At 36.5% G+C, this 24,210-nt stretch overlaps 1 protein-coding gene across 1 annotated transcript in view; it reads right to left on the reverse strand.

Annotated features, from left to right (window-relative positions):
• The window catches only part of RAD21 (RAD21 cohesin complex component), a 31,836-nt gene extending 8,868 nt beyond the window's left edge, over positions 1-22,968 (reverse strand). Inside the window, exons 1-9 of the mRNA XM_017530659.1 lie at positions 22,714-22,968; positions 14,858-15,033; positions 8,639-8,768; positions 7,456-7,555; positions 3,978-4,084; positions 2,896-3,102; positions 2,276-2,401; positions 1,801-1,923; positions 3-148 (exon numbers count right to left, since the gene is read on the reverse strand). Coding sequence (XP_017386148.1) covers positions 3-148; positions 1,801-1,923; positions 2,276-2,401; positions 2,896-3,102; positions 3,978-4,084; positions 7,456-7,555; positions 8,639-8,768; positions 14,858-15,001 — 1,083 coding nt within the window. The 5' untranslated portion in view covers positions 15,002-15,033; positions 22,714-22,968. The remainder of the gene's footprint in view (positions 1-2; positions 149-1,800; positions 1,924-2,275; positions 2,402-2,895; positions 3,103-3,977; positions 4,085-7,455; positions 7,556-8,638; positions 8,769-14,857; positions 15,034-22,713) is intronic.
• Between the last annotated feature and the right edge of the window lie 1,242 nt (positions 22,969-24,210).

Below are 24,210 nucleotides of genomic sequence, written 5' to 3' on the forward strand. Positions count from 1 at the left end.
ATCATTAATTTCTTGGTGGGTGGTGCCAGATCCAAAGTAGTGACAATATCAGAATAATCACTAAGTTGGGCTCTAATTGTCTTGCTGTCCAACTCTTTGACACTGTCAACAATGAGCTTCCTCTTCCTCTTGGCTTTTGTTTCTTTAACTGGGATAATAAAAAATAAGATCATTTTCCTAAGAGGCCAGCTACAAGATCTAGACTGACTATATCCCCCTGCTTTTCTATACACAGACTCTAGCAGAAAAGGTAAACTTCATGAGGGTAGGATGCTTTAACCGATGGTTTCCATTCACCCTTTAGAATAGAGGCACACAATAGAATAGAGGCACACAATAGGTATTCAACAAAAATTTGCTGAATGAGTATGTATAGACTTTTAGCACAAAATAAGTAAAATGATGAAAGGGCCAATATATTTTTACCTATGTAGTTTTATACTGTAAACAATGAGCACTCTATTCAGAGTTTGGCTCATTTTCTCATTTGAAACAGGGCCTATCACTTACAGGGGTTGTAAAATATTTGGTATAGTATCTGCCACAAATTGAGTTTTCTTTAATGACTACAAATACTATTATTTTTATGGGAAAAGTGATAATTCATATATGGCAGTTACAGAAGCTGCTTGACAGAGTGAAAGAAGTCCAAGCCTGGTCAGACAGACCTGTAACTCCATCCTAGACATTTTAAAATCGTCATTTCTAATCCTTAAAACTTGCAAGGAGGCTGTACTGTCTCGCTTTTTTAAAATGCAGAAAAGCTCATGGGGTTAAATAAAATCCTTAAGATTGCACCCCGTCAGACATACCCCAAAGGTTTTTGGTTCAACACTTATAAAATACAAAAGGACGTTATACAGTGACAGTCTCTCTCTAATCTCACTATCTAATACAGTATATATTTTACTTAATTGTCCATTTCCCTAATCAATGGGAAACACAAAAGGGTAATCTTGTTCTACTTAAAGGTAATAAGTATGTATGTCTTAAATTACACTGTAATTAATTTAAAGTATTCTACCCTACTGTCCTCATAAACCATCTAAAAATTGTTTAAACTGTTATATCCCCATTACATCATCTCAGATTGTCACTCAGAAGCAGCCCTCCCAAATTAAGTAATGGTGTCTTGCAATGTTACTTAAAAAATACTATAAAAAAAGATTACTGATTCTAGAATTTTTGATGTTTCCAGTTTTTAAATTTTAAAAAATTTCTTTTTTCAGAACATGTGAAAAAAGGCAAATTCTAAGAGTATATATATAAACAAAAAATTCTTTTTGAAGAGACAGTCTTACTAACTATATTTACTGCCCAGGCTGGTCTCAAGCTCCTGGCCTCAAGTGATTTTTCTACCCTGGCCTCCCAAAAGCACTGGATTACAGGTGTGAGCCCCCATGCCAGCTTCCAGGTTTGTTTTTTTAAGAACATTTTTAGTTTTTTCCAGATTGTAGCCCAACTGTACAGCCTTTAGAATTGTACTTTATTGAAAAAATGCTTTGCAATGTTTTCTAGTGGTTACACATGTGAGCTGCTAACGTTTTGGGAACCCCAAGAGACAAAGATACTCATTATCAGAAAACTTCTTCTATACTTTTATATTTCACGGCAACTTGCACAGACATTTCTACAAAATACTCAAATTATAATTGGATAGAAGAAAGACATTATGACAGATGACTGACATAAAAACAGCTTAGTTATATAAAACAACAGTAACAGATGAGTAGACAGGCAAGAACCAGAAATAAGACCTTATGTTGAATGTTGTACAAATCTAAAGGTTCATAAGCTCACCAGTTATATCAATAGGTTCCAATGCAAATGCTTCTTCCTCATTTGGAACAAGTGTTGTTTGATCAGTCATGGTTGGCATTGGTTCAACGGGATCCACTGAATCAGGACTATCAGGCCCACCCACTATAAAAACAAATACAGTCACAAAAAGCTTGGGTATATAATATATATCCTACAAATGGGGGGAGAAAAACCCTTCATAAAATGGAAAGAAATCCTGCTATTACTAAGAAAAACATATTTTTCTAGTTATGAGAAAGCCCCACCAGACTTGAACCCAACTGGCCAAAAAATGGGGAGGGGCACAAGATTAAACATATAAGAGAATCAGAACCAGTAATCAATCATAAGCACTGTACTTAAGGATATTTGTAATTCATTAAAAAAACAACTTTTAATTTGTCATCTTCTATGATAAGTATCTTTTTGGATGCCATACGATCATCCCTAGAATCACTGAACATGAAATGCTTACTTGATACATTATCATCCTCATCCATATCGTCATGTGCAGGCTGCTCTGGCAACATCACCCCTGCCTCAGAGAGGGCAGGGGGATCATCAAAGATTCCGCCATCATTATTACTAATTAGTTTGTCATCTGAAATAAGAGAATGTAAGTTAGCTATAATTTGAAAAAGAAATGCCAAAACCACAATAGCCAATCACTAGAAAAACAAAATTTAGTTAAAAGGCATAAAATTTAAACATATATTCAATTTTTATCTGTTTCTCCTCTAGGTAGTTTAAAAAGTATAAAACACTTAGTATACAAAACAATTCTCATTCTTGACTTGTATTTTCTAGTTCATTTATCTATTTTAAAAAATATTTACTTACCATTGCTATCAAACACAAATAGAACAGTTTTAAGTACTAGTAAAATTTAGCACTCTGAGATAAGCATCTTTAGGTTTTGTTATAACATTTTAAGAGGCTAGTTTTACAGAATGTCTTATTAAGCCAACTGATCACAATTCATACATAAATATCTAATAGCTATTCAAGACTCAGAATTAGCAACTGCTTCCAAAACCTTAAAACTTAATAAAGAAGTTATGTTTATGTTCAAATAACCATCATTTTCTCACATACCTAATATTCCACCATCATTTCCTTCTCCAAAATTATCATCCTTATATTGGTCTTCATATTCTAAATGGTTGATTTTCTCATTCAGATTGCTGGTGCTCTGTTCAGACTCTAATAGGAGGTTAGAAGCAGTAGTGCTTACTAACATGTCATCGTCCTCAAAAGCACTGCCTTCTCTCATTATCTCACGATCATCCATTCCAAAATCACCTAAACAAATTTTGATTTGTCATTAGTTCAGAAAGGTTAGAAATACCAGTTATAAAAGAAAACAGCTAATGATTTATTATAATTATATTACATTTGCTTACTGAAGTCTTACTTATTGTTAAAATATCTTGTTTAAGCTTTAAATCTTTAGCATCAAAGTTTTAAAAAATGGCTCAATTACACACAGCTACAATACTGGGACACATCCAGCAGATTCAAACTTAGATCTAGATTTAAGTAATCCTAGATAAACCCTAAATATGTACTTATGTTAAGTTACATTAATATTCACAGCTTAAACTTTCCTGTTATAATGCATTTCATCAAGAAAAGAATCTGGTTCTGAGCACAGCAGCATGTGCCTGTAGTCCCAGCTACTTGAGGCTGAGGTGGGAGGATCACTTGAATCCAACAGTTTGAAGCTGTAGTGTCCTATAATGCTGCCTGTGAATAGCCACTGCACTCCGGCACGGATAACACAGAAGAGACCCTATCTCTTTAAAAAAGAGTATGCCTTGCTACTAGTTTTGAATACCTGTTTTTGAATAGCAAGTACAAAAGGGAAACTATTCCAAAATGGTTAGTTTAAATGTGATCACTACTTCAATGTTGGGACTCCTCACGGAATCAACATATAGGTTCTATGATTATATGTAGGGAGAGGAGTAGGTAAACAATTAACTCTAAGTATGAAAATAATGCTTAATCTACTGGTGAAAAACCAAACTCTTTTCTTGATGAAAATACATTAGATGAAATTTCAAGCCTTTCTATCAATGTGAATGTAATATAGTCCGGTTTTCTTTTGAAATTGCTATTAGCAACACGATATAATTATAACATTAAAACTAATGGCTAGTAATTTCTCTTTTTACCGAAATCATTTTCTTGTAAAATACTGATGTTCCCAACTTCTTCTCTCATGGTTATCTCTTCCACTCTACTCTGATTCAAGCTGAATTGCTGGGCCACATCGATGTCACTTTAAAAGAAAGTCAAATACATTTTATTCCTAAGTTTCACTGTATTTATAAGAAAAAAGAATCCCAATTCTCTTTAAAAGAAAAATTAAAACATATAACCAACCAAGTTTTAGAAGCCTTAGTATTTAATACGTTGATACATTCCAATACAATCCAAAAATGTAAGTAATGTGGAAATTAACTTGTATTTAAATTTGAAAAGCATCAATCATCAGCAAATACAATGTAATATGCAGAAGCCACTAAATCAAGTATAGAGGAAAAAACTAGAAATGATGGGCAAGATAGGCATGGGTTTTCATCAGGACCCTGCAAATTACAGGCTGTGTAAACTCTGATGTTCCCTAAGACTCAATTTCTTCCTCTAATAAATAAGAATAATCTCTCATACAGTTTAAAAATATTAAAAAAATGAAAAGTGTATAATGCTAAACAACAATCTAAATACTATCAGCCATATCCAGAACATAAATACCTCAAAACAACCAACCAGGCTTATACAGGAAATAGATGGCAAGGAAAACGAATTGGAGGGAGGCAAAGCTATACTGTAATAGATTGTTAGGAGACTCATAAGCTATATCAACCAAATGCGGTTTGTAGACTTTATTTAGCTTCAACTCAAACTGAAGAGGAAAAAAAAAAAAGCGTATATGTCAATTGGGGACATTTAAATGCTGACTGCATATCATATAGGCATACCTCGTTTTACTACACTTTGTTATACTGAGCTTCACAGATGCTGAGTTTTTAATAAACTGAACGTTTGTGTAACACTGCATTGAGCAAGTTTGTTGGTGCCATTTTCCAACAGCACAAGCTTACTTCATGTCTCTGTGTTACATTTTGGTGATTCTCATGCTATTTAAAAAATTTTCATTATTGTATCTGTCATGGTGATCTTGATTAGTATCTTTTAAGTTTTTTCTTATTTCTCAGTAGAGATGGGGGGCAGGGCGGGGACCTTACTATATTGCCCAGGCTAGTCTCAAAGTCCTGGCCTGAAACGATTCCCCACCTCAGCCTCCCAAAGGACTGGGATCATGGGTGTGAGCCACCACATCCGGTTCAATAATGTTTGATGCTATTAATTGTTTTGGAGTGCCACAAAGGATGCCCATATAATATGTCAAACTTAGCCAGGAAATGTTCTGTGTTCTAACTGCTCCATTGACTGGCTGCTCCTGCCCTCCCCCGCCTCCACTAATGTTTTTCCCTCTTGTTGGGCTTCCATGTTCCTTGAGATGCAACTACATTGAAATCAGGCCAATTAATAACCCTACAATGGTTACTGTCTGTTCAAGTAAAACAAAGAGTCACACATATCTCACTAGAAATGATTAAGCTTGGTGAAGAAGGCATGTTTAAAGCTTGATTTAGGCTAAAAACTAGGCCTCTTGCACCAAACAGCCAAGTTGTAAATGCAAAGAAAAAGTTCTTGAAGGGAATTAAAACTGCTACTCTAGTGAACATGAGTAAGAAAACAAAACTACCTTATTGTTCATATGGAGAAAGTTTCAGTGGTACAGACAGAAAGTTTAGAAGAAATTAATTTTAACCCTGATGCATGACTTTGAGGGGTTCAAGACTTCAGTGGAGGCAGTAACTGCAGATTTGGTGGAAAAAGCAAGAGAACTAAAATTAGAAGTGGAACCTGAAGATGTGACTAATTGATGCAATCTTGGAATAAAACTTTAACAAATGAGGGTTTACTTCCTATGAATAAGCCAAGAAAGTAGTTTCTTAAGATGGAATCTACTCCTAGTGAAGATACTGTGAATAATGCTGAAACAACAACAAAGTGTTTAGAATATTCGATAGAGTTGGCTCACAAAGCAGCGGTAGGGTTTCAGATGATTGGCTCAAATCTGACAGAAGTTCTACAGTGGGTAAAACATTTATCGAATAGCATTGTATGCTACAAAGAAATCTCCCATGAAAGAGTCAATCAACTGATGCAGCAAACTTCACTGCTGTCTTATTTTAAGAAACTGCTGCAGTTACCTCAAACTTCAGCAACCAACACCCATACCAGTCAGTAGCCATCAGCATGGAGGCAAATCCTCCACCCAACTTGCTGCAGGCTCAGATGATCATTAGCATATTTTAGCATTAGAGTATTTTAAAGATATGCACACTGCTTTTTTAAACATAATGCTATTATTGTACACTCAATAGACCACAATACAGTGTGAACATAACTTTTATAGGCACCGCGAAACCAAAAAAATTTGTGTGACTTGCTTTACTGCAGCGGTCTGGAACCAAACCCACAGTATCTCCAAGCTATGCCTATATTAAGGAATTACTGATAATTTTTTTAAAGGTGTGATGTGTTATGGAGGCTTTAAAAATTCCTTACCTCTAAGAGACAAATATCAAAGCATTTACAGATGAAATAAGATTATCTGTTATTTAATTTAAAATAATATGGTGAGGGCTGTGAGGTAAACTGGGGAAAAATAGATATAGTAAGACTGGCAATACACTTGTAATTACAAAAGCTGAATAACTGACATGCAAGGTTCATCCTACTAATTTCTCTAAATTTTAGCTATGTTTAAAAATTTCCATAATAAAAAATTTTCAAATAAAATGTCAAAAGGAGAGAAAAAAAGTAAAAAGCTAGATAGAGCCTAGAATTAACACACATGTAATAACAAAATAGGTCATAAACTTACCTAATTAGAAGTCACAGATAATTTCAAAAAGCAGAGAAATCTGTAATGGTGTTCCTTGGCTGTCAGTTATGCTAAGTCACTTGGAAAGCTACAGTCAAGTTCCAACATCATGGCATGATAGCTAGATTGTAAGGACTTGAGAAAAGGGAAACATACTACAGTATTCTGCTATAATGGCCGTCTCTGTGTAACTCTCTCCTCTCAAATGTGTGTCGTGACAATGACCCTTTCTTGCTCTTCATAAAAAGTTATCTTGCATGTTTATTTAAAACAAAAACAAAACATAACCAGAATAGAATTATGACTCTGAGTACAGCCTGGCCAAGAAGACAACCAACAGCTGACTTTAATATACAACTCTGAACCAACAGTTTACATTCCCTGATATCACTGCATAAAGAGCGTACCTAGACAACTGTTTATAGGTTTACATAAGCTTTGGCCTAGGCATGTCAAAACTCTCACATCTTAGCTGTGTTAAAGCTGACATCCACATGATTTTTCTCACAGAAGAACAGCTTTCTAGGTTTTATGTTCCTTATTTATATATATACTATTCTAAATAAAAGTATATGCATTTTAGCTACCTGTTAATGTAAAACATTCCAAAAAAACCTATGCATTTGTAAGCAAATACTACTGCTTTTCGTGGACCATGCCAACAATTTTTTAAAAAAGACGACACTTACTCTAAGTCAGGCAGTGGCTGATCAAAGTCATGAAATTCTTCAGGTAAAGTAATGGCATTATACGCTGCTTCCCGATTTTCCTCAGGCAGGTCAACAACACCTGGAAAATAAATGCTAAGTTTGAATATCTAGCTACCCACAAAATTATCTAGGGATAAGGAGGAGATAAGTAAGTATAAATTCCTAAGTTTATATTCTAATAGAAAGGTTGAAAACATATGCAAAATACCTTAAAGCACAAGTACTTCTCTTTTTCTATGCTCATAAATTGTATTCCTTGTTTTATGAAAAAGTCAAAGCACTAATTATGCATTAAGCTGACAAATGTTTACATGGACCTATCAACAAATAACTATTAACATGTAATTAATTAAACATGGTATTTATGGGGGGAAGAATGACTGCAAAGGAGTACCTTAAATGTTAAAAGGAGCTGGTTATTTTAGAGAAAGCAGAATTACACAATTTTAATTTTCTTTATATTTTTCCAGTTGTCTCTAATAAATATGCCTTACTTTGAAAGACAAACAAAAAGCATGTTACTTAGATAAAATGTGTTTATTGTTCACATGTTAAGTACTGTAGTCTTTTTCTAAATATTTTATTTTTAAATAAAATTTTGGATCTCAAACATTTTACTGTTCACAAACTGACATAAAATGAAGTACTAGAATGTATCCTCGGTAAAAACTGTTAAGGCATTTCTTCTATACACATTATTTTAATTAGAATAAAATTTCATCAATGGTTTTAAAAATTGTAGAAAGATATGTGAATTTAGATAAGCAGTAATTATCTACTTAGATGGTGGTGTGGTAACAACAAAAAAACTACAAAGAACATTTATTTAGGAAAAAAGTTTAAAACCCTAAAATTATCTTTTCTGAGCTATATTTTATAAAAATCATTACATAACAATTAGTTTTCAACATTTCAACCTCTGATGACTCAGTCTATGTAAGCTGCTGAAAAAAGTACTAAAAAGGCAGCTCCAAAGGAAGAACAAAAAAAAGGGGGTGAACTCCATTACTTCACAGGTCAAAGAGATGCAAATAAAGTACATTTCCTCCCTTGAACCACTGCCTCTGCAAGCCTGTTGATTTAGAAAATGTGTTTAGCTACAGTAACACAAAAAATATGAGAAACTCCAAAGAAAAAAAAAAAAAAAAAGCTTCAACAATACCTGGCCGAAAAGCCATCTTTATTTTAATGAATGCTTCATTACAGTCTGCAAGAAGGTATTTGGCTTTCCTGTGATAGATTCGAACTACTCCCAGTAAGAGATGTCCTGATGTCCGTAATGCCATTTTCACCTATGAATAAAACATTAATCATATTTCAAAGCTTGCATTCATGCTACTTAGAGTCTTTATATTTTCATTTTTCCTTTAAAATTGCCTAATAATCACATATATTTCTCACTGTCCTTGCCTCTAAATTCCCTGAATATACCAAAAAGACTGAGTGGTAATTCATGAATTAACATAAACATGAAGGTAGCTAGGAAGTAAGCACATCGTTCCATGAACTGTGTCATTAGCACATTAAGGAGCCTGTTAACACTTCTGGATGCCAATCCAGAGCCATTGCTTCTTGCTGGCTATGTCAATTCTGATTTTGTTTGAGAAGCAAATGTCCCCATATTGACAGATGTCTCATTCCTCTCTGCTAATACCTGTTCTTGAGAGAGCACGAAACACAGTTCGGCCAATTGAGTAATAGGTGAAGTATGCCAGAGAGTTTCTGAGAAAGATATTCCCCCCAAAAGAACACCATCTTTCTCTTCCTTCCTCCTTTCCTGCTTTGTGAATAGGTAGGGCTTGCTCATTTGCTTCATGCAGTCACCCTGTAAACCACAATGCTGAAGTATGAGGACAGGAAGCCAACAAACTAAGGATGGAGAGTCCTTGGATGACATAATCAAGCTGCTGAACCAATCTCAGATCTGTTTCCAAAATTTTAATGAAGTCTGTTATTTCCCTTATTGTTTAAGCCAATTTTTACTAAGTTTCCATTAACTGAAAAGCATACTAATTGAAAAAGGATAACAGTATCCATACCTTTTTTCACCAGTAAATATACTACCCAACTTTTTTTCAAGGCAGATCTTGATCAACATTAATATGGGATGCAGTATGTGGAGAGCAGTTGGTAAAACAATGAGACAAGACTCAATCTAAACACAAGTACTCAAAATTCCTCTAGCCATAAGGAAAAGTTACTGAAAGAACAAGTCAATATGAAATCAAACATCCCTGGATACTTTCCCAAATCAGATAAGATGCACCAAGTTCTAAGGTAATAAAAAAAAAAGCTTTTAACATTTGCTCTTGTTTAAAGTATGATTCGTATATTGTTATTCGTAAAATAAAATGTTGTGTTTTAAAGTTTATGTGTATTCTCCATAGCACTATAGGACTTTACTTATGACTCTCAGGCTCTGTACCTATGAGCATTTTTTGTGACTTACAGAATAAATGATGTCTGTGGCCATACATTTTTAGACATCTGAAGTTACACCAAATTTGTGATCAAATTCAGAATGTATCAATGAATCCCTAATTTAAAAAAAATCAAATTAAAATGTTGCTCCTAATGGAAAAACAGAACTATTTTTATGTGGTATTATAAAATTTAAAATTAATATTGACTGTACTTTCATCTAAGAACAGAGGAGGGAAAAAAAACCTCTGCTTGCTATTGTTTAGAACTAGCAACTTTCAAAAAGTGGTGTTTAAGCAAAAGCTTGCTTTCTAGATTAGTGTGGTTCAGAGTTTAGCCTAGGAGTGGGTAAAATGAGGTATGGCATATGTTTTTGAGCTATTGTGTGTTACAGTGTAAACACAAATATAATAAAGATGTCACTCTACATCTTCTGGGAAAGCTCTGCAAAGGGCGCCAGTGGGTCTTTCAATAGGAGAGTGGAAGAGAGAAGGGAGTATGTAAGCTTGCATTGCAAATGAGCCATGTGTGACACTTACGCTAAACAACTAAACCAACATTTTCACGAGAACTGCACACCAAAGCAAACATTAGAAATTTCAGGACAGTTCAACTCTGTGGAAATATCTTTATATCCTGTTATCAAATAAATAATAGCTCAGCTAGAAATGGTTTAAAACATTTAAAGATAAATCACTTTCTTTCATAAACACATTACAATCTTTTACACGATTCCTGAACTGTCTGCTTTCCTTTGTGGCTGTTCATGTATACCTTCAATTAACAGATTTTCTCATATCCTTTGGTAGTGTCCCTAAAGGGGTACAAAGTACTCAGTACCTAGCATGAAAAAAATCTGTTATCCTTTTAAGCCAAACACTCTCAATATTTGCTTACGGATGTTAAAGATTAGCCACACATATACTTTCAAGAAAAGAGTACGATTTCTCTCTTTTCCATTAACTTATCCCAGTAAGCATACCTATTAAAAAAAAAAAAAAAAATTGACCAGCAGTGCAAACTGGTACAACCTCAGCAGAGCAAACTGTTGGTGCCTATCAGAAATCTCAAAAACATGTTTATCACTTGGCCTATCAATTATAATCCTAAAAATAGATCTCAAGAACATACTTAAGGGTGTGAACAAAGTTTAATAAGAAATGTTTATTAAATGGCTAGTCTTAGAAAATAAAACAACCTATAATACTACCACCTACAGAAATTTTTAATAATCTTTTGGTATGCCTTCTAGGCTTTCCAGTGTGCATGCGCACAATTTTTCTTTGTGTATATACACAAAAAAGGATATAACAATTGTCAGAAGACTGCATCCAAGAAAAAGAGTAGTTTTGGGTTCACAGCAACACTTAGGAAAAGACACAGATTTCTCATAAACACCACCTTCCCCACACAGAGACAATCTTCCCCATAACCGACACCTGCCATCAGGGTTTCATTTATTACAACTGATAAACTTACATTGACACATCATTACCAGAAGTCCCTAGTTTACATCAGGGTTCACTCTTGGTGTTAACATACTGTGAGTTTGGAAAAATGTATAATGACATTTATTAACCATTATACTACCATGCAAAACAGTTTTACTGCTCTAAAAAGAATCGTCTGTGCTCTGCCTATTCAACCCTCCATTCTCTCCCCAACCTCCCATCCTTTTACTGTCTCATTTTTAGTGTTGGCTTTTCCAGAGTGTTCCACAGCTGCAATCACAGAATATGTAACCTTTTTAGATTGGTTTATTTTACTAAGTAATACGCATTTACAGCATTTCCACATTTTTTTTTTTTTTGAGACAAAGTCTCTGTTAGTTCATGACCTCTGCCTCATGGGTTCAAGCGATTTTCCTGCCTCAGCCTCCCGAGTAGCTGGGACTACAGGCACACACCACCACGCCCAGCTAATTTTTGTATTTTTAGTATACGGAGTTTCACCATGTTGGCCAGTATGGTCTTGATCTCTTGACCTTTTGATCGCCTGCCTCAGCCTCCCAAAGTGCAGGGATTACAGGTGTGAGCCACCGTGTCAGGCCCATCTTCTTGTTTTTTTTGAGACAGGGTCTCACTCTGTCACCCAGGCTGCAGTGAACTAGTGCTAGCTTGGCTCACTGCAGCCTTGACCTCCCAAGCTTAACAGATCTTCCTACCACAACCTCCCAAGTAGGTGGGAATACTGGCACTTGCCACACAGTCAGGATAATTTTTTTGTATTTGTAGATAAGGGGTTTGCCATGTCTTGAACTCCTGGGCTCAACCCATCCACCCACCTTGGCCTCCTAAAATGCTGAGACTGTAGGCATGTGCCATCGTGCCTGGCCTGTTCCTCCACATCTTTTCTTGACTTCATAGCTCATTTCTTTGTAGCACTGAATATTTCAGTGAAAGGTTAATTTATCCATTCATCTACTCAAGGACATCTCAATTGCTTCCAAGTTTTGGTCATTATGAATAAAGCTGCTATAAATATCTGTGTGCAGGCTCTTGTAAAGACGTAAGTTTTCAACTACTTTGAGTAAACACCAAGAAACAAATTTTAGGTAAGAATAATGTTTAGTTTTCTAAGACACCATCAAACTGTTTTCCACAGTGGCTGTACCATTTTGCATTTCCACCAAAAATGAGAGTCACTGCTGCCCCACATCCTCACCAACATTTGGTGTTGTCACTGTTTTGGATTTTGGTCATATTAATAGATGAGTAGTGATAGCTTGTTTTAATGCTTGTCTTTGCATTCTCTTGACACTATCTTTTGAGAGCAGTACTTTCTAATTCTTAAGTCCAGCTTTTGAATTTTTTCTTTTTTAGATCACACCTTTGGCGTCATATCTAAGTCACTACCAAATCCCAGGTCATTCAGAAATGTTATCTTCCAGCAGTTTTATAGTTTTGTGTTTTAAATTTAGGCCTATGATCCATTTTGAGTTAATTCTTTTGAAGGGTGTAAAGTCTGTCTAGCTAGTTCATTTTTCTTTTGCATGATGTCTAGCTATTCCAGCACTATTTGTTGAAAAGACAATCTCCCATTGTATTGTTCTACTGTTGTTTTTAATGGTTTTTCATTGGATAGACCACAATTTCAAAAAATTAGAAACAATGTAAGCTATCCAAAAAAAAGGGAGGAGTAAAATAAATCATACATAACCCAAACAATGATTTACAGTTCCATATTCCCTAATTCCTTATCCAAAATCCTAGGGGCCAAATGTTATAGAATTCTGGGCTTTTTGAATATTATAAAGGTAATGCAGTGTGTGTGTATGACACAGATGTGTGTACACAGAGTATATTACAATATTCCCAAGAATGTCTAGAGCAGCCCCCCCACAATTATATACATTAGCATTCCTATAGTAAATGTATGAATATTTAGGTAATTAAGGGCTAGGTGCAGTGGCTCATGCCTGTAATCCCAGCACTTTGGGAGTCTGAGGCAGACAAATTGCTTGAGCTCAGGAGTTCAAAACCAGCCTGCACAACATGGCAAAACCTTGTCTCTACAAAATTACAAGAATTAGCCAGGTGTGGTGGTGCCCATCTGTGGTCCCAGCTACTCGGCAAGCTGAAGTGGGAGGACTGCTTGAGCCTAGGAGGCAGAGGTTGCCAGGAGCCAAGATCATGTTTGCACTCCAGCCTGGGTAACAGAATGAGATCCTGTCTCAAAAAAACTCACTTCAGTCTAGGTTAAGTCTGTTTCAAATTTTGTATTTAAGTTCTTTGTATGAGATTATGCTGTAAATTACAAACATTAGATGGTTAGACCTATTAGAGCTGCTCCTGAATGCAGTTGTGTTACAAAATATAAATGCAATTTTTGTGTACACACATAAAAAAATTATGTGCATTATGTAGTCACACAAAAGTCTAGTAGGTTTATCAAAATATTACTAAAGATCTAAGTAATATGGACTACGGTTTTTCTGTTTGTAAAATTTTCACCTTATTAAAATTTTCAAATTAGTACTGTCCCAGAAAGAACACCAAATGTTTTTAATAGCAATCAATTCCACCAGCAGTAAGTCTAAAACCAGCCAAAACTCCACATACAAATGGAACTTTGTAATTTACTGTAACTCCAAGCACAAACTTTCATTCCTCCCACCTAAAAAAAAATACTTTTCCACATACTTTTTGAACAAGTCTCTGCTTCATCCCCAGCTTTATTCTTCTGAGATTCCTTCATTCTTCCAGTAATAAAACTACTCTTAATGTATTACGTCAACACTGTCCAAACTCAAAATTCTAGGAATAGTTCCCACTGCTGCTTCACATGGCTGTGATCTGGAACATTTTGACTATAGGACAGTTGGGGCATGCATGTGGTGCGTGCGTGTGCACTTGTGTATGTACACGCAAAATAAGGTGCAGGAAAGAGTCTTTGAAACCCAGATATAAATATATATAAATTATATTTAAGGACTCTTTCTTTGCGATTAGTCTTTCATACACTTTTGAAGTCAACATGTGCACCCCTCAATGAAATGCTAATGACAGTAGATGGTAAGTCCACTTGTGTTTTAAAGGTTCGTTCTTAGCAAAGCAAAAAACCCGTAGGGTATTACTTTAAGTCATACTATTTTGAAATCCAAGCGTGTAAACCACTGCCTCTGAACAGTTTCAGAGGACATTAATAAAAGCTCCTTTAAGGAACAATCAGTAAACAGTATTTGGGCACTGCCCTGACTCATGCTTATTTGCTATTAAAAATAGGCAAATCAAAATGTCAATGCACTTAGAGATTTTTTTTAAAGAAAAAAGAATCATACTGTGACCATGTCAAAGTATGTCTAGAGGTGATAAAGAAAGACTTCACATAATAAAGAAAAATTTCTAAGGATTTCCCTTGCCTCCAATGTACCTACCTAAAAAAAACTGCTTTAGAAGTTCTGTTTCACATATCAGTAAACAATCAACAAAGTAAATAAAAATGTCAACATTAAACATACCTTTGGTGAGATGATACTCTCCACGCTGCTCTCTAAATTACACTCAAACACATGGGCTTTGGTTAGCTTCTTATCCCAATGGGCCGCTAGCCAAATTTTGGCTAGTGGCCCTCTTTTACTGAGAACAAAATGTGCGTAGAACATTGTTCTGGTTGGTTATGAAAATAGAAGAAAACCTAAGAGGGGAAAAAAAGTTAATGTAAATATCATCTGATAACTGAAATACTTATCAAGACATAAGACATCTAAAATTTTTCTTCTCTCTTTAATATAAAAACTTTAAAAGGCTAGAGTAAATGTTTAATACGTATTTTAAAAAAGTCTATTGCTTTAATTTTGAGGGGGGGAAAACAGAGCCCAAAATTCTAAGAGGTGAAAGTAAAAGGGACAAGAGTCAAATTGCTTTCATACCTGGTTTCATTTTTATCTTGATTGACAGTGGAAATAGTTTGTTTACTGGCCAAAAGCTAGAGAATATATTTTCTGTGGCAAGAAAACAACATCTAAGAAGAAAGATACTTAGGCACAGATATCAATCTATGTGGAAATTTCCATTTTTAGAATTCCATTAAAAATTGTGATTCTGGGATCAATGATCTGTAAAATTGCTACTACATGAAAAGCACTGTACTAAGCATTTCATATTCCGCCAAGAAAAACTAAGTAGGTGGGCCAGCCTCATTTTACAGGTGGGAAGTTTAGAAAAACAGAGGCTCAAAAAAGGTAAAGAATTATAATATATAGTTTTCTTAACTGAGGAACTTACGAAGCATTTGTCTACTTATAATTTAAACATTAAATCAAGGACAATGTATAGCAGAACATTTATCTTATGACTGAAATAGTCTTGGAATCACAAATGTTACCATCATTTTACTTTCCTTTTGCACTCTAATGTATTAACAAAATAAAGGTAGCTTGAAAACCCCAGTTCAGACGAGTATATTAACTGCAGGATATTTCCTTTACATCATTTAGTTTCCCTCTTTCACAGAGTTAAAAGAAATGTACCTTGGCAAATGAATTTCTGCCTTTTTTCTAGAATTTCCATGACTAGAAAACGACATACGCCTTGCTTTCACAGAAATAAAATCAAGTACATGCACCATACATAAAAAGTACTTTAAATTTTTAATTTGAAATAGAGTCACAGGGAGTCATGAAAATAGTAGTTCCCATGTATTTTTACTCTCAAAGGTGACATCTTACATAACTAGAAGGTAGTATCAAAACCAGGGCACTGACACTGATACAATGTGTCTATAGACTTTTATACCATTTTATCACATGTGCAGATCTGTAGAATCACCACGCAAAAAGAGACAAAACTATTCCATCACTACAAAACTCATGTTCATCCCTCTCTCCCTGCCATTCCTAAGTCTTGACAATCACCATCTGTTCCACATTTCTAATTTTGTCACTCTTTTTTCTTTTAAGAGATGGGGTCTCATTCTATTTCCCAGGCTGGAGTGCAGTAATGTGATCATAGCTCACTGCAGCCTTGAACTCCTAGGCTCAAGCAATCCTCCTGCCTTAGCCTCTCAAGTAGCTGGAACTACAGGTGTGAGTCACCACAATGGACTTAATTGTGTTGTTTTGAGAAAGTTATATAAATGAATCATACAGTATGTGACTTCTTGAAATGGCTTTTTGGATCTAGCACAATGCTTCTGTGATCCAAGTTGTTACATTTATCAATAGTATTACCGTCTACTGTTGGGTAGCATTCCATGAGATGCATATATCATAATTTGCTTGCACATTCACCTAGTGAAGGACATTTAGTTGTTTCCAGTTTTTGGCTATTACAAATAAAGCTGTTATAGCGTACAGTCTTTTGCTGAACGTTAAGTTTTCATTTCTCTGGGACAACTGTCCAGAAGTGTGATTGCTGAAAAGTATCGTAAGTGTATGTTTAGTTTTTAAAGAAACTTTAATACAATTATCAAAATAGTTTTTTTACATTTACAGACAAGATTATCAAATTTATATTGAAAAGCAAAGAAACTAGAGAAGCTGAAACTATTTTGAAAAAGTGAGAAGAATTAGTCTACTTAATTTCAAGACTTACTATATAGCTACAATACTCTACACCGGTATTGGCAGAGAGAGAAACACAGTCAATGGAACAGAACTGAGAACCCAGAGGTAGCAACTGATTTTTTTTTTTTTTTTAAACAAAGATGCAAAAGCTATCTAATGGAGAAATGATAGATTTCTCAACAAATGGTGCTAGTGATTAAATACCATCTGAAGGCCAGAAAACATGCACACGCACACATCCCCCCAAAACAAAAAACGCAAGGAAAAAACCCTCCACCTAAACCTCACATGTTATATAAAAATTCAAAATAGACAAAACTTTTTAAATGGCAGGGGGTAGACCTTCAGTACCTAAATCTTGGTAAAAATTTTGACACAAAACCAAAAACACAACCCATGAAGGAAAAGTTCTTGCTCAATAAACTCGCCTTTATCAAATTAAACTTTTGCTCTAAGAAAGAAATGCAAAGATAAGTTACAGACTGGGGAAAAAATATTTGCAAACCACACATCTGACTAGAACTCAGATATAGAATATGTAAAGAATTCTCAAAACTCAGGGTAAAAAGAAAAAAAAATAGTGAGCAAAAGAAGCCAGGCATACTGGCTCATGCCTATAATCCTAACGCTTTGGCAGGCCGAGGCAGGCAGACCACTTGAGGCCAGGAGTTCAAGACCAGTCAGGGAAATTAGGCGAAACCCCATCTCTACTAAAAAATACAAAAATTAGCTAGGTGTGGTGGCATGTGCCCGTAAGCCCAGCTACTTGGGTGGCTGAGGCAGGAGAATCGCTTGAACCCAGGGTGAATAGGTTGAAGTGAGACAAAGACTGTGCCACTGCATTCCAGTCTGGGTGACAGACTGTCTAAAAAGAAAAAAAAATGAGCGAAAGAAGACAAATTTCATAGAAGAGGTTTACTGATGATAAGAACATGAGATATTTATCACTAGGCATTTGAGAAATACAAATTAAAGCCAAAAATGTTATCACCACACACTTATTGTAAGAGCTAAATTAAAAAATAGTGGCAACATCAAATGCTGGCAAAGACAGAGAAGTTGGATCTCTTACACTGCAGGTGGGACTAAAATCTCTTTAGAATTAGCTTTTTTCTAAAAGATACAGATAGTTTTCATGTTTTCACCAAGTCTGTAAATCTTAAAATGAGAATTTTGCTTACTGTACTTTCAATTAAAAAGTTCCCATTCTTTCCAATGATATAGAGAAAACATATTTTAGTTAAGCATATCACAAGCAACAGATTTCTTACATGTCAAAAATATTTGGGAGGGTAGGGGGCTGTGGTGCAAGACTACTGCAGTCAGGTTTGCCTTATCTACATTTCCATCACTTAACAGTAAAGAGTCCTGAAATTCTCATTCTCTTGTTTCTTGTCTTCCCAAAGGATTACTAATTCATATTAAAAAAGAATTTTCTAAAAAGAAAAAAAAGGCTTCGCCAACTGTCTAATGTTGTGAACTCTTTTTCCTAAATTTGGAGTTAAGGACGGAAGAAACTGGCTAGGCATGGTAGCTCATGTCTGTCATTCCAGCACTTTGGGAGGCCAAGTCAGGAGGATTTCTTGAGGCCAGGAGTTCCAGACCACTCTGGCCAATACAGCAAGACTCTGTGTTTATTAAAAAAGAAAAGAATGAAGAAATACTATATTCTATACAAAGAAGAACTCAAAACATTCTTAAGGTACGAGCATTAAATAATAACACCTCAAAGGTCCTTTATTTGGCATTTAGTATTTTATAGATTAAAACATGCTTCCCATACTGGAAGAGGGTTCCAAATCAGTGCCTACTTCAAGCCTTAAAATATCATCAGAAAACTTAAGCTGCCTCAACTGTGTTATAAATAAAATCTACAGAATTGTATAGAAATCCAACATGGCGGTGTGTTCTGAGAAATACAATCACTGCTGTACACGATAAGCTCCAAGTTCCACTATGGAAGCAAGCAACTGTATCCTAAATAAACAAAAAACTCCTTAATATTAACCTTCTAGAATACTGTCTGCTGCATGAAAATTACTAAATATGTGCTTAATGAATAAAAATAAATATGATCCACCAAGTGATCTCATAATTGACATATGTAAAAAATTTTAGACATTTTAAAAATTAAATCTACTGGCATTTTTCAACAGGTGTCGGTAGCTGATGGCCAGCACTTCAGCTGCTGGTCAGAGCACCATGCCTAAAATATCCCAGCTATGCAGAGGCAGGGATTCCTAAATAGATGCCTGTTTCGCATCAGATGAGGCTAAGGAACGCAGAGTGGTGCTAAAATTAATGTGGGAAACAATTAGCAAGAGGAAATTAATAACTAAAAGAAGCCAAAGTAGCAGTGGTGGATCAACTCCTGGTGTATACCCGAATGAGAAGTGTAATTATAATTGCCTTTTAAGCCAATATTTTTCCTTAATACTAAACTTTATCCAATCTTTTTATATTTGAAGATTCTGTATTCTGCTAAATGAAAGAACTGTGCAGAAAATCTGCATTTGATACCAGAGCACAACTTAGCTTTTCATGATTTGAGAGTCATTTTTTTCTAAAGCAGCAATTTTTTAAATTGATCCTGAAAAATTAAAGTCTGATGTGAAACAGCAGAAAGATTGCTACTTTAGAACATATTCAAGAATGCAAAAAACGGCAATTTAAGATTGCTTCAAAGAATCAGTCAAACTAAAGCTCATGCTTCTAGAACAGTATCAGTCAGTGTCAATACTTCATTAGAAAGCATGGCAGGACAGTGGTTGTGAAAATTGGTGTGATCTCTCTGAAGGACAATATGGCAACATCTTATGAAAATTTCACTTACACTTTCTGGCCAGAAATTTCACTTTCAGTAACCAATACAAAAGATACACTTGGAGATGCCTATTAGTAAAGACAAAACCAAAAAACCAAACACCAAAAAACGCAAATAAAACTTATTAACCACTATGTGTTTTATGTATCCAACGTCTTCATGACTGTCCTACAGAAGTAAATACTGGTCCATTTTTCAGGTGAGAAAACAGATGAAGACAAGTAAATGTCACTAGTATTTAATGGAAGTGGAGCTTGAACATTAGAATCCATACTTCTAACTACAACACCATGCTGGCTTGCCAGAGCAGAACAGCAAAACATTCAAAGTAATCTACTTGGCCATCAATAAGTGGTATGAAAAATTAACATACCCAAACAACAGAATACAGTCAGTCCTCCTTATCCATGGCTTCTGCATCCATGGACTAAACCAACCCAGAATCAAAAATTGTTCGGGGTGGGGCAAGGGAGACAAAAAATAACACAACAATAAAATAAATAAATAAATAAAAAACTGTAACAACTATATAAACTATTAACATAGCATTTACATTGTAGTATTATAACTAATCTAGAGATTGTTTAAAGTATATGGGATGTGAGTAGGTTATATGCAAATACTACACTATTTCATATAAGGGACTTGAACATTCATGATTTCGGTCCCGTAACCAATCCCCCTTTAATATCAAGGAACAGTTGTACACTAAAGCTTTAAACAGGAATACATTTGTGCTAATATGGAAAATCTCCAGGTTAAGTGCAGAAAAGTTGGAGTTTTAAAAAAAGAATGCCCTTCTCTCCACATATTTACAAGCTCTTGAATAAGCTTAAAATATCTGTGGCGTACACATGAGAGTGGTGATACTGGTTAACTCTGGAAAGTTGGTATGCAGGGCATGCGAGGCCTACTTTTCTGTAATGTTATATATATATATATATATAAACTCTTGGGGCATATATGTGTATCACTTATTCAAAGTAAAAACTACTGTCTCAGAAGTAAATACATAATCCTGCTTTGTCATTAACTAGCAGGTTAAGCTACCTAACCTCTAATGCAGTTCAGTTTTCCTACTATAAAAACATAAAAGGTTGAAATCTGGTGATTTCCCTAACCTTTGAAAACATCAATATCTAACTCAGATCAGAATGGAGATACCTCTTTGGGGTAGCGGTGAGCAGATCTCAGAAGGTATTTCTAACCCGGCACACTAGAAATTTCCTCCGTTTTGGTTCTAACATCCTTTAACCAAGGGTTTTACAATCAGACAGTCGTAGGTTCAAATTCAGCTCCCTCTTAGTTGTTTCATAACGGTAAGTTATTTCTCAACTACAATAAAGTGGGTATAATGTTCACCAAAAAAGATTATGAAAACTAAATACAAGAGCACACCTAACATAGTGTCACTGCTGATGCAAAGAGTTAACTTTGAGGACAATCTTGCTGCAAAACATTAGCCAATATAATCATGCCTAACAGCTCTAGCATGACATTTAAACTAAAAACACAACCTTTATTCCAAGAATTAGAAAATTTCCATTCTGTACCAAACTGCAAAAGATAGTTTCTTAGAATTTGTATGTTTCACAAAACAGTAATTCACCAGAAAAGAAAATCTCTTTTGTAATTCCGACTTGTGTATAAAAAGCACTATGTCTATTAGTTATGCACTTCTGTCACCTCAACTATGCAAACTGTTAACTTTTTGGAGATATGGCGTATGTCCTAATCAATAACGTGCCAAAAATAATCAGTTGTCTCCGACATTAACAAAGGTATTTAATGACTTCACGATTTCAGAAACCTTCTCCTGCCCGTCTCCAAAATTCCAGACTAGCACAGCCCACTGGCATTCACACCCATTTTAAGAAAACAGAAAATTTTGCCTGAAAACCAGTTACTCTTCTAACTAGTATGAGAGCAACGATAAACTTTCCCTTGGAAAAAGAAGCCGATAAACACAAGTCTTTCCCAGACACCCTTCACACAAACGCTTTTTTGCACGCTGAAGACATTAACAAATCAGTGACCAAGTAAACCCCTCAGCATTTCCCTCCTACAAATTTGAAGGCCACTAAGTCTGGCAGCACAACTCGACAGTGTCATCCTACATTATCAGAGCGGATCATTCGCAAAAAGCCTTTTTCAGCGACGAAAAAGGCATCAAGCATTTAGCAGAAACACACGCCTCCCCCACAGCGTCTCTACAACACCCGATATCCTTAATCACTTTTTAAAATGACTGGAAAAGTTGAGGGGAAAACCAGTAATTGAGCAAATGTCCTCGGAATAAGCAGCAACTTCCTTCAGTTGCTTTTTCTACGTGTCTGTGCAAGGTTTAGTATTCCCAATGTAAAAATTATCTTTTTAAAAAGGGAGGGCAGCAGCAGTCACTGGCCAAGGGGCATCCGCCGCCGCCCCCCGCCCCACCAGGTCCGCACTTTCTCGAGCCCCGCACCCGAGCTCGGCGGAAGGTTGCTGCTCCCGGGCTGGCACCGCGGATGCCGGGCCCGCCACCGCCGACGCCGGGCCCGCCACCGCCTCCTCCCGCGTCTTCCCAGACAGCCATTTTTACCGACGGAGTAGGCGGCCCGGTCCCCAGAGCGGGCTCGTTCAAACCTCCTCCCCATTCCTCCGTAGCCCAGTGTTTCCCCGGCTCCTGGGGAACGTGAGACTGGACCTCAGAGTAACAGCCTCTGTAGATCTCAGAATGGATTAGAACCATTTGTTACCGAACAAGCGATGATGCGGGCCCAGGCTGCACGGGTCCCGGCCGAGGGCGGGCCCGGGGCGTAGGGGGCTGGGCGGGTGGCGCCGCCGCTCGGGCGCAGGGAGGGTGGCAGCACGCGGAGCCGCGGCGAGTGCTGCCTTCTCCCTCGCCCTCCCGTCCCTAGGAGTCCGGCTCCTCGACGGCAGCGCGGCGGGGAACGGGTTGGGGGGAGGGAGCTGAAAGGAAAGAAGAGGTCGACGAGCTTCTTACCTTGCTATCCGCTGGGAGTTGGGCGGGCTGGGTGGCCCGGGGAGGGGAAAAGGGTCGGGGGAGGGGGCGGGGAAAGGGGGGGAACCCTTCGAGGTGTAGCTTCGGAGCAGCTCCCGCCGCCGCCACAGCCGGCGCCTCCTTTCCGATTCACTCAAACAAACAAGATGGCTGCCGTTACGCCGCGGCTCTTCCTGCCGCCCAAATCCTCGGTTCAAATCGGCAGGATGTTTACGGTCAAAATGGTACCTGTGCGCCTGCGCAGCCGGCCTAAGCCGCAGAAAGAGCGGCGCATGCGCAACGACCATTTCCTTTTTTTTGGAACCAGCCTTCTGGTCCTGGAGTCCGCAACTGAGCAAGCGCAAAGGTGATTCTCCTGAGAGAGGGTCTTTTAAGAGTTGTGTTGGGCAATAGCGCAGGATAGCGCACGCGCAATGCTTTCCAGTGAGGCGAATATTTGCGTTTAGTTTTATTCTTGTGCTCGTTTTAAAGAAAAACACCGTCGTGGTGCAGTTTTGTGTGACTCCACACAAAAAATTCATTTTATGGCTCTATAGCGATGAAGGTAACATAAAAACCTCAAACTAACTCCGTAAAATATAGAGGTTCACTTACTCGGTCAACCCATAATACAGAGGGTCTTCTGTTTGCTACATTTTGTGCCAGCTAGGCTCTGGATGTAGTGATGAATGTAACAGAGATAATTCCTGCCCTTGGGAAATTTTCAGTATAGCTTGGGAGGGAATCTTAAAATTTCTTATCTTAAAATACTTATTTGTACCACGAAGAAATTCACTTTTGCTTGTATTGTAGAGATTTTTCCAGTGATGAAAAGAAATTGAAGAGGACACAAAAAATGGAAAGATATTTCATGTTCATGGACTGGAAGAATCAATATTGTTAAAATTTCCATACTACCCAACACAATCTACAGATTCAATGTAATCCCTATCAAAATACCAATGACATTCTTCACAGAAAGATAATAATCCTAAAATTTATGTGGAACCACAAAAGACACAGAGTAGCCAAAGCAATCCTGAGCAAAAGAATAAAGCTGGAGGCATCACATTACCTGACTTCAAATTATACTACAAAGTGATAGTAAACAAACAGCATGATGCTGGCATAAAAACAGACACATAGCCTAATGGTACAGAGTACAGGACCTAGAAATAAATCCGTACATATACAGTTGACTATAAATCCATACATATACAGTCAATTAATTTCTGACAAAGCTGCCAAGAACATATATTGGGTAACGGAGGGTCTCTTCAACAAACTGTTTTGGAGAAACTTGATAACTACATGTAGAAGAATGAAACTAGATCCCTATCTTTTGCCATATTAAAAAAAATTGAAACAAAATGACTTGAAGACTGGAATCTAAGGTTTGAAACTATTGAGACTACTAGAAAAAAACATTAGGGAAATCTCCAGAACCAAATATTTCTTAGTAAGACCTTAAAAACATAGACAAGCAAAGCAAAAAAGGAC

This window comes from Cebus imitator, unplaced genomic scaffold (assembly GCF_001604975.1).
Source record: "Cebus imitator isolate Cc_AM_T3 unplaced genomic scaffold, Cebus_imitator-1.0 Scaffold68, whole genome shotgun sequence".
In the NCBI taxonomy this organism is placed as follows: domain Eukaryota; kingdom Metazoa; phylum Chordata; class Mammalia; order Primates; family Cebidae; genus Cebus; species Cebus imitator.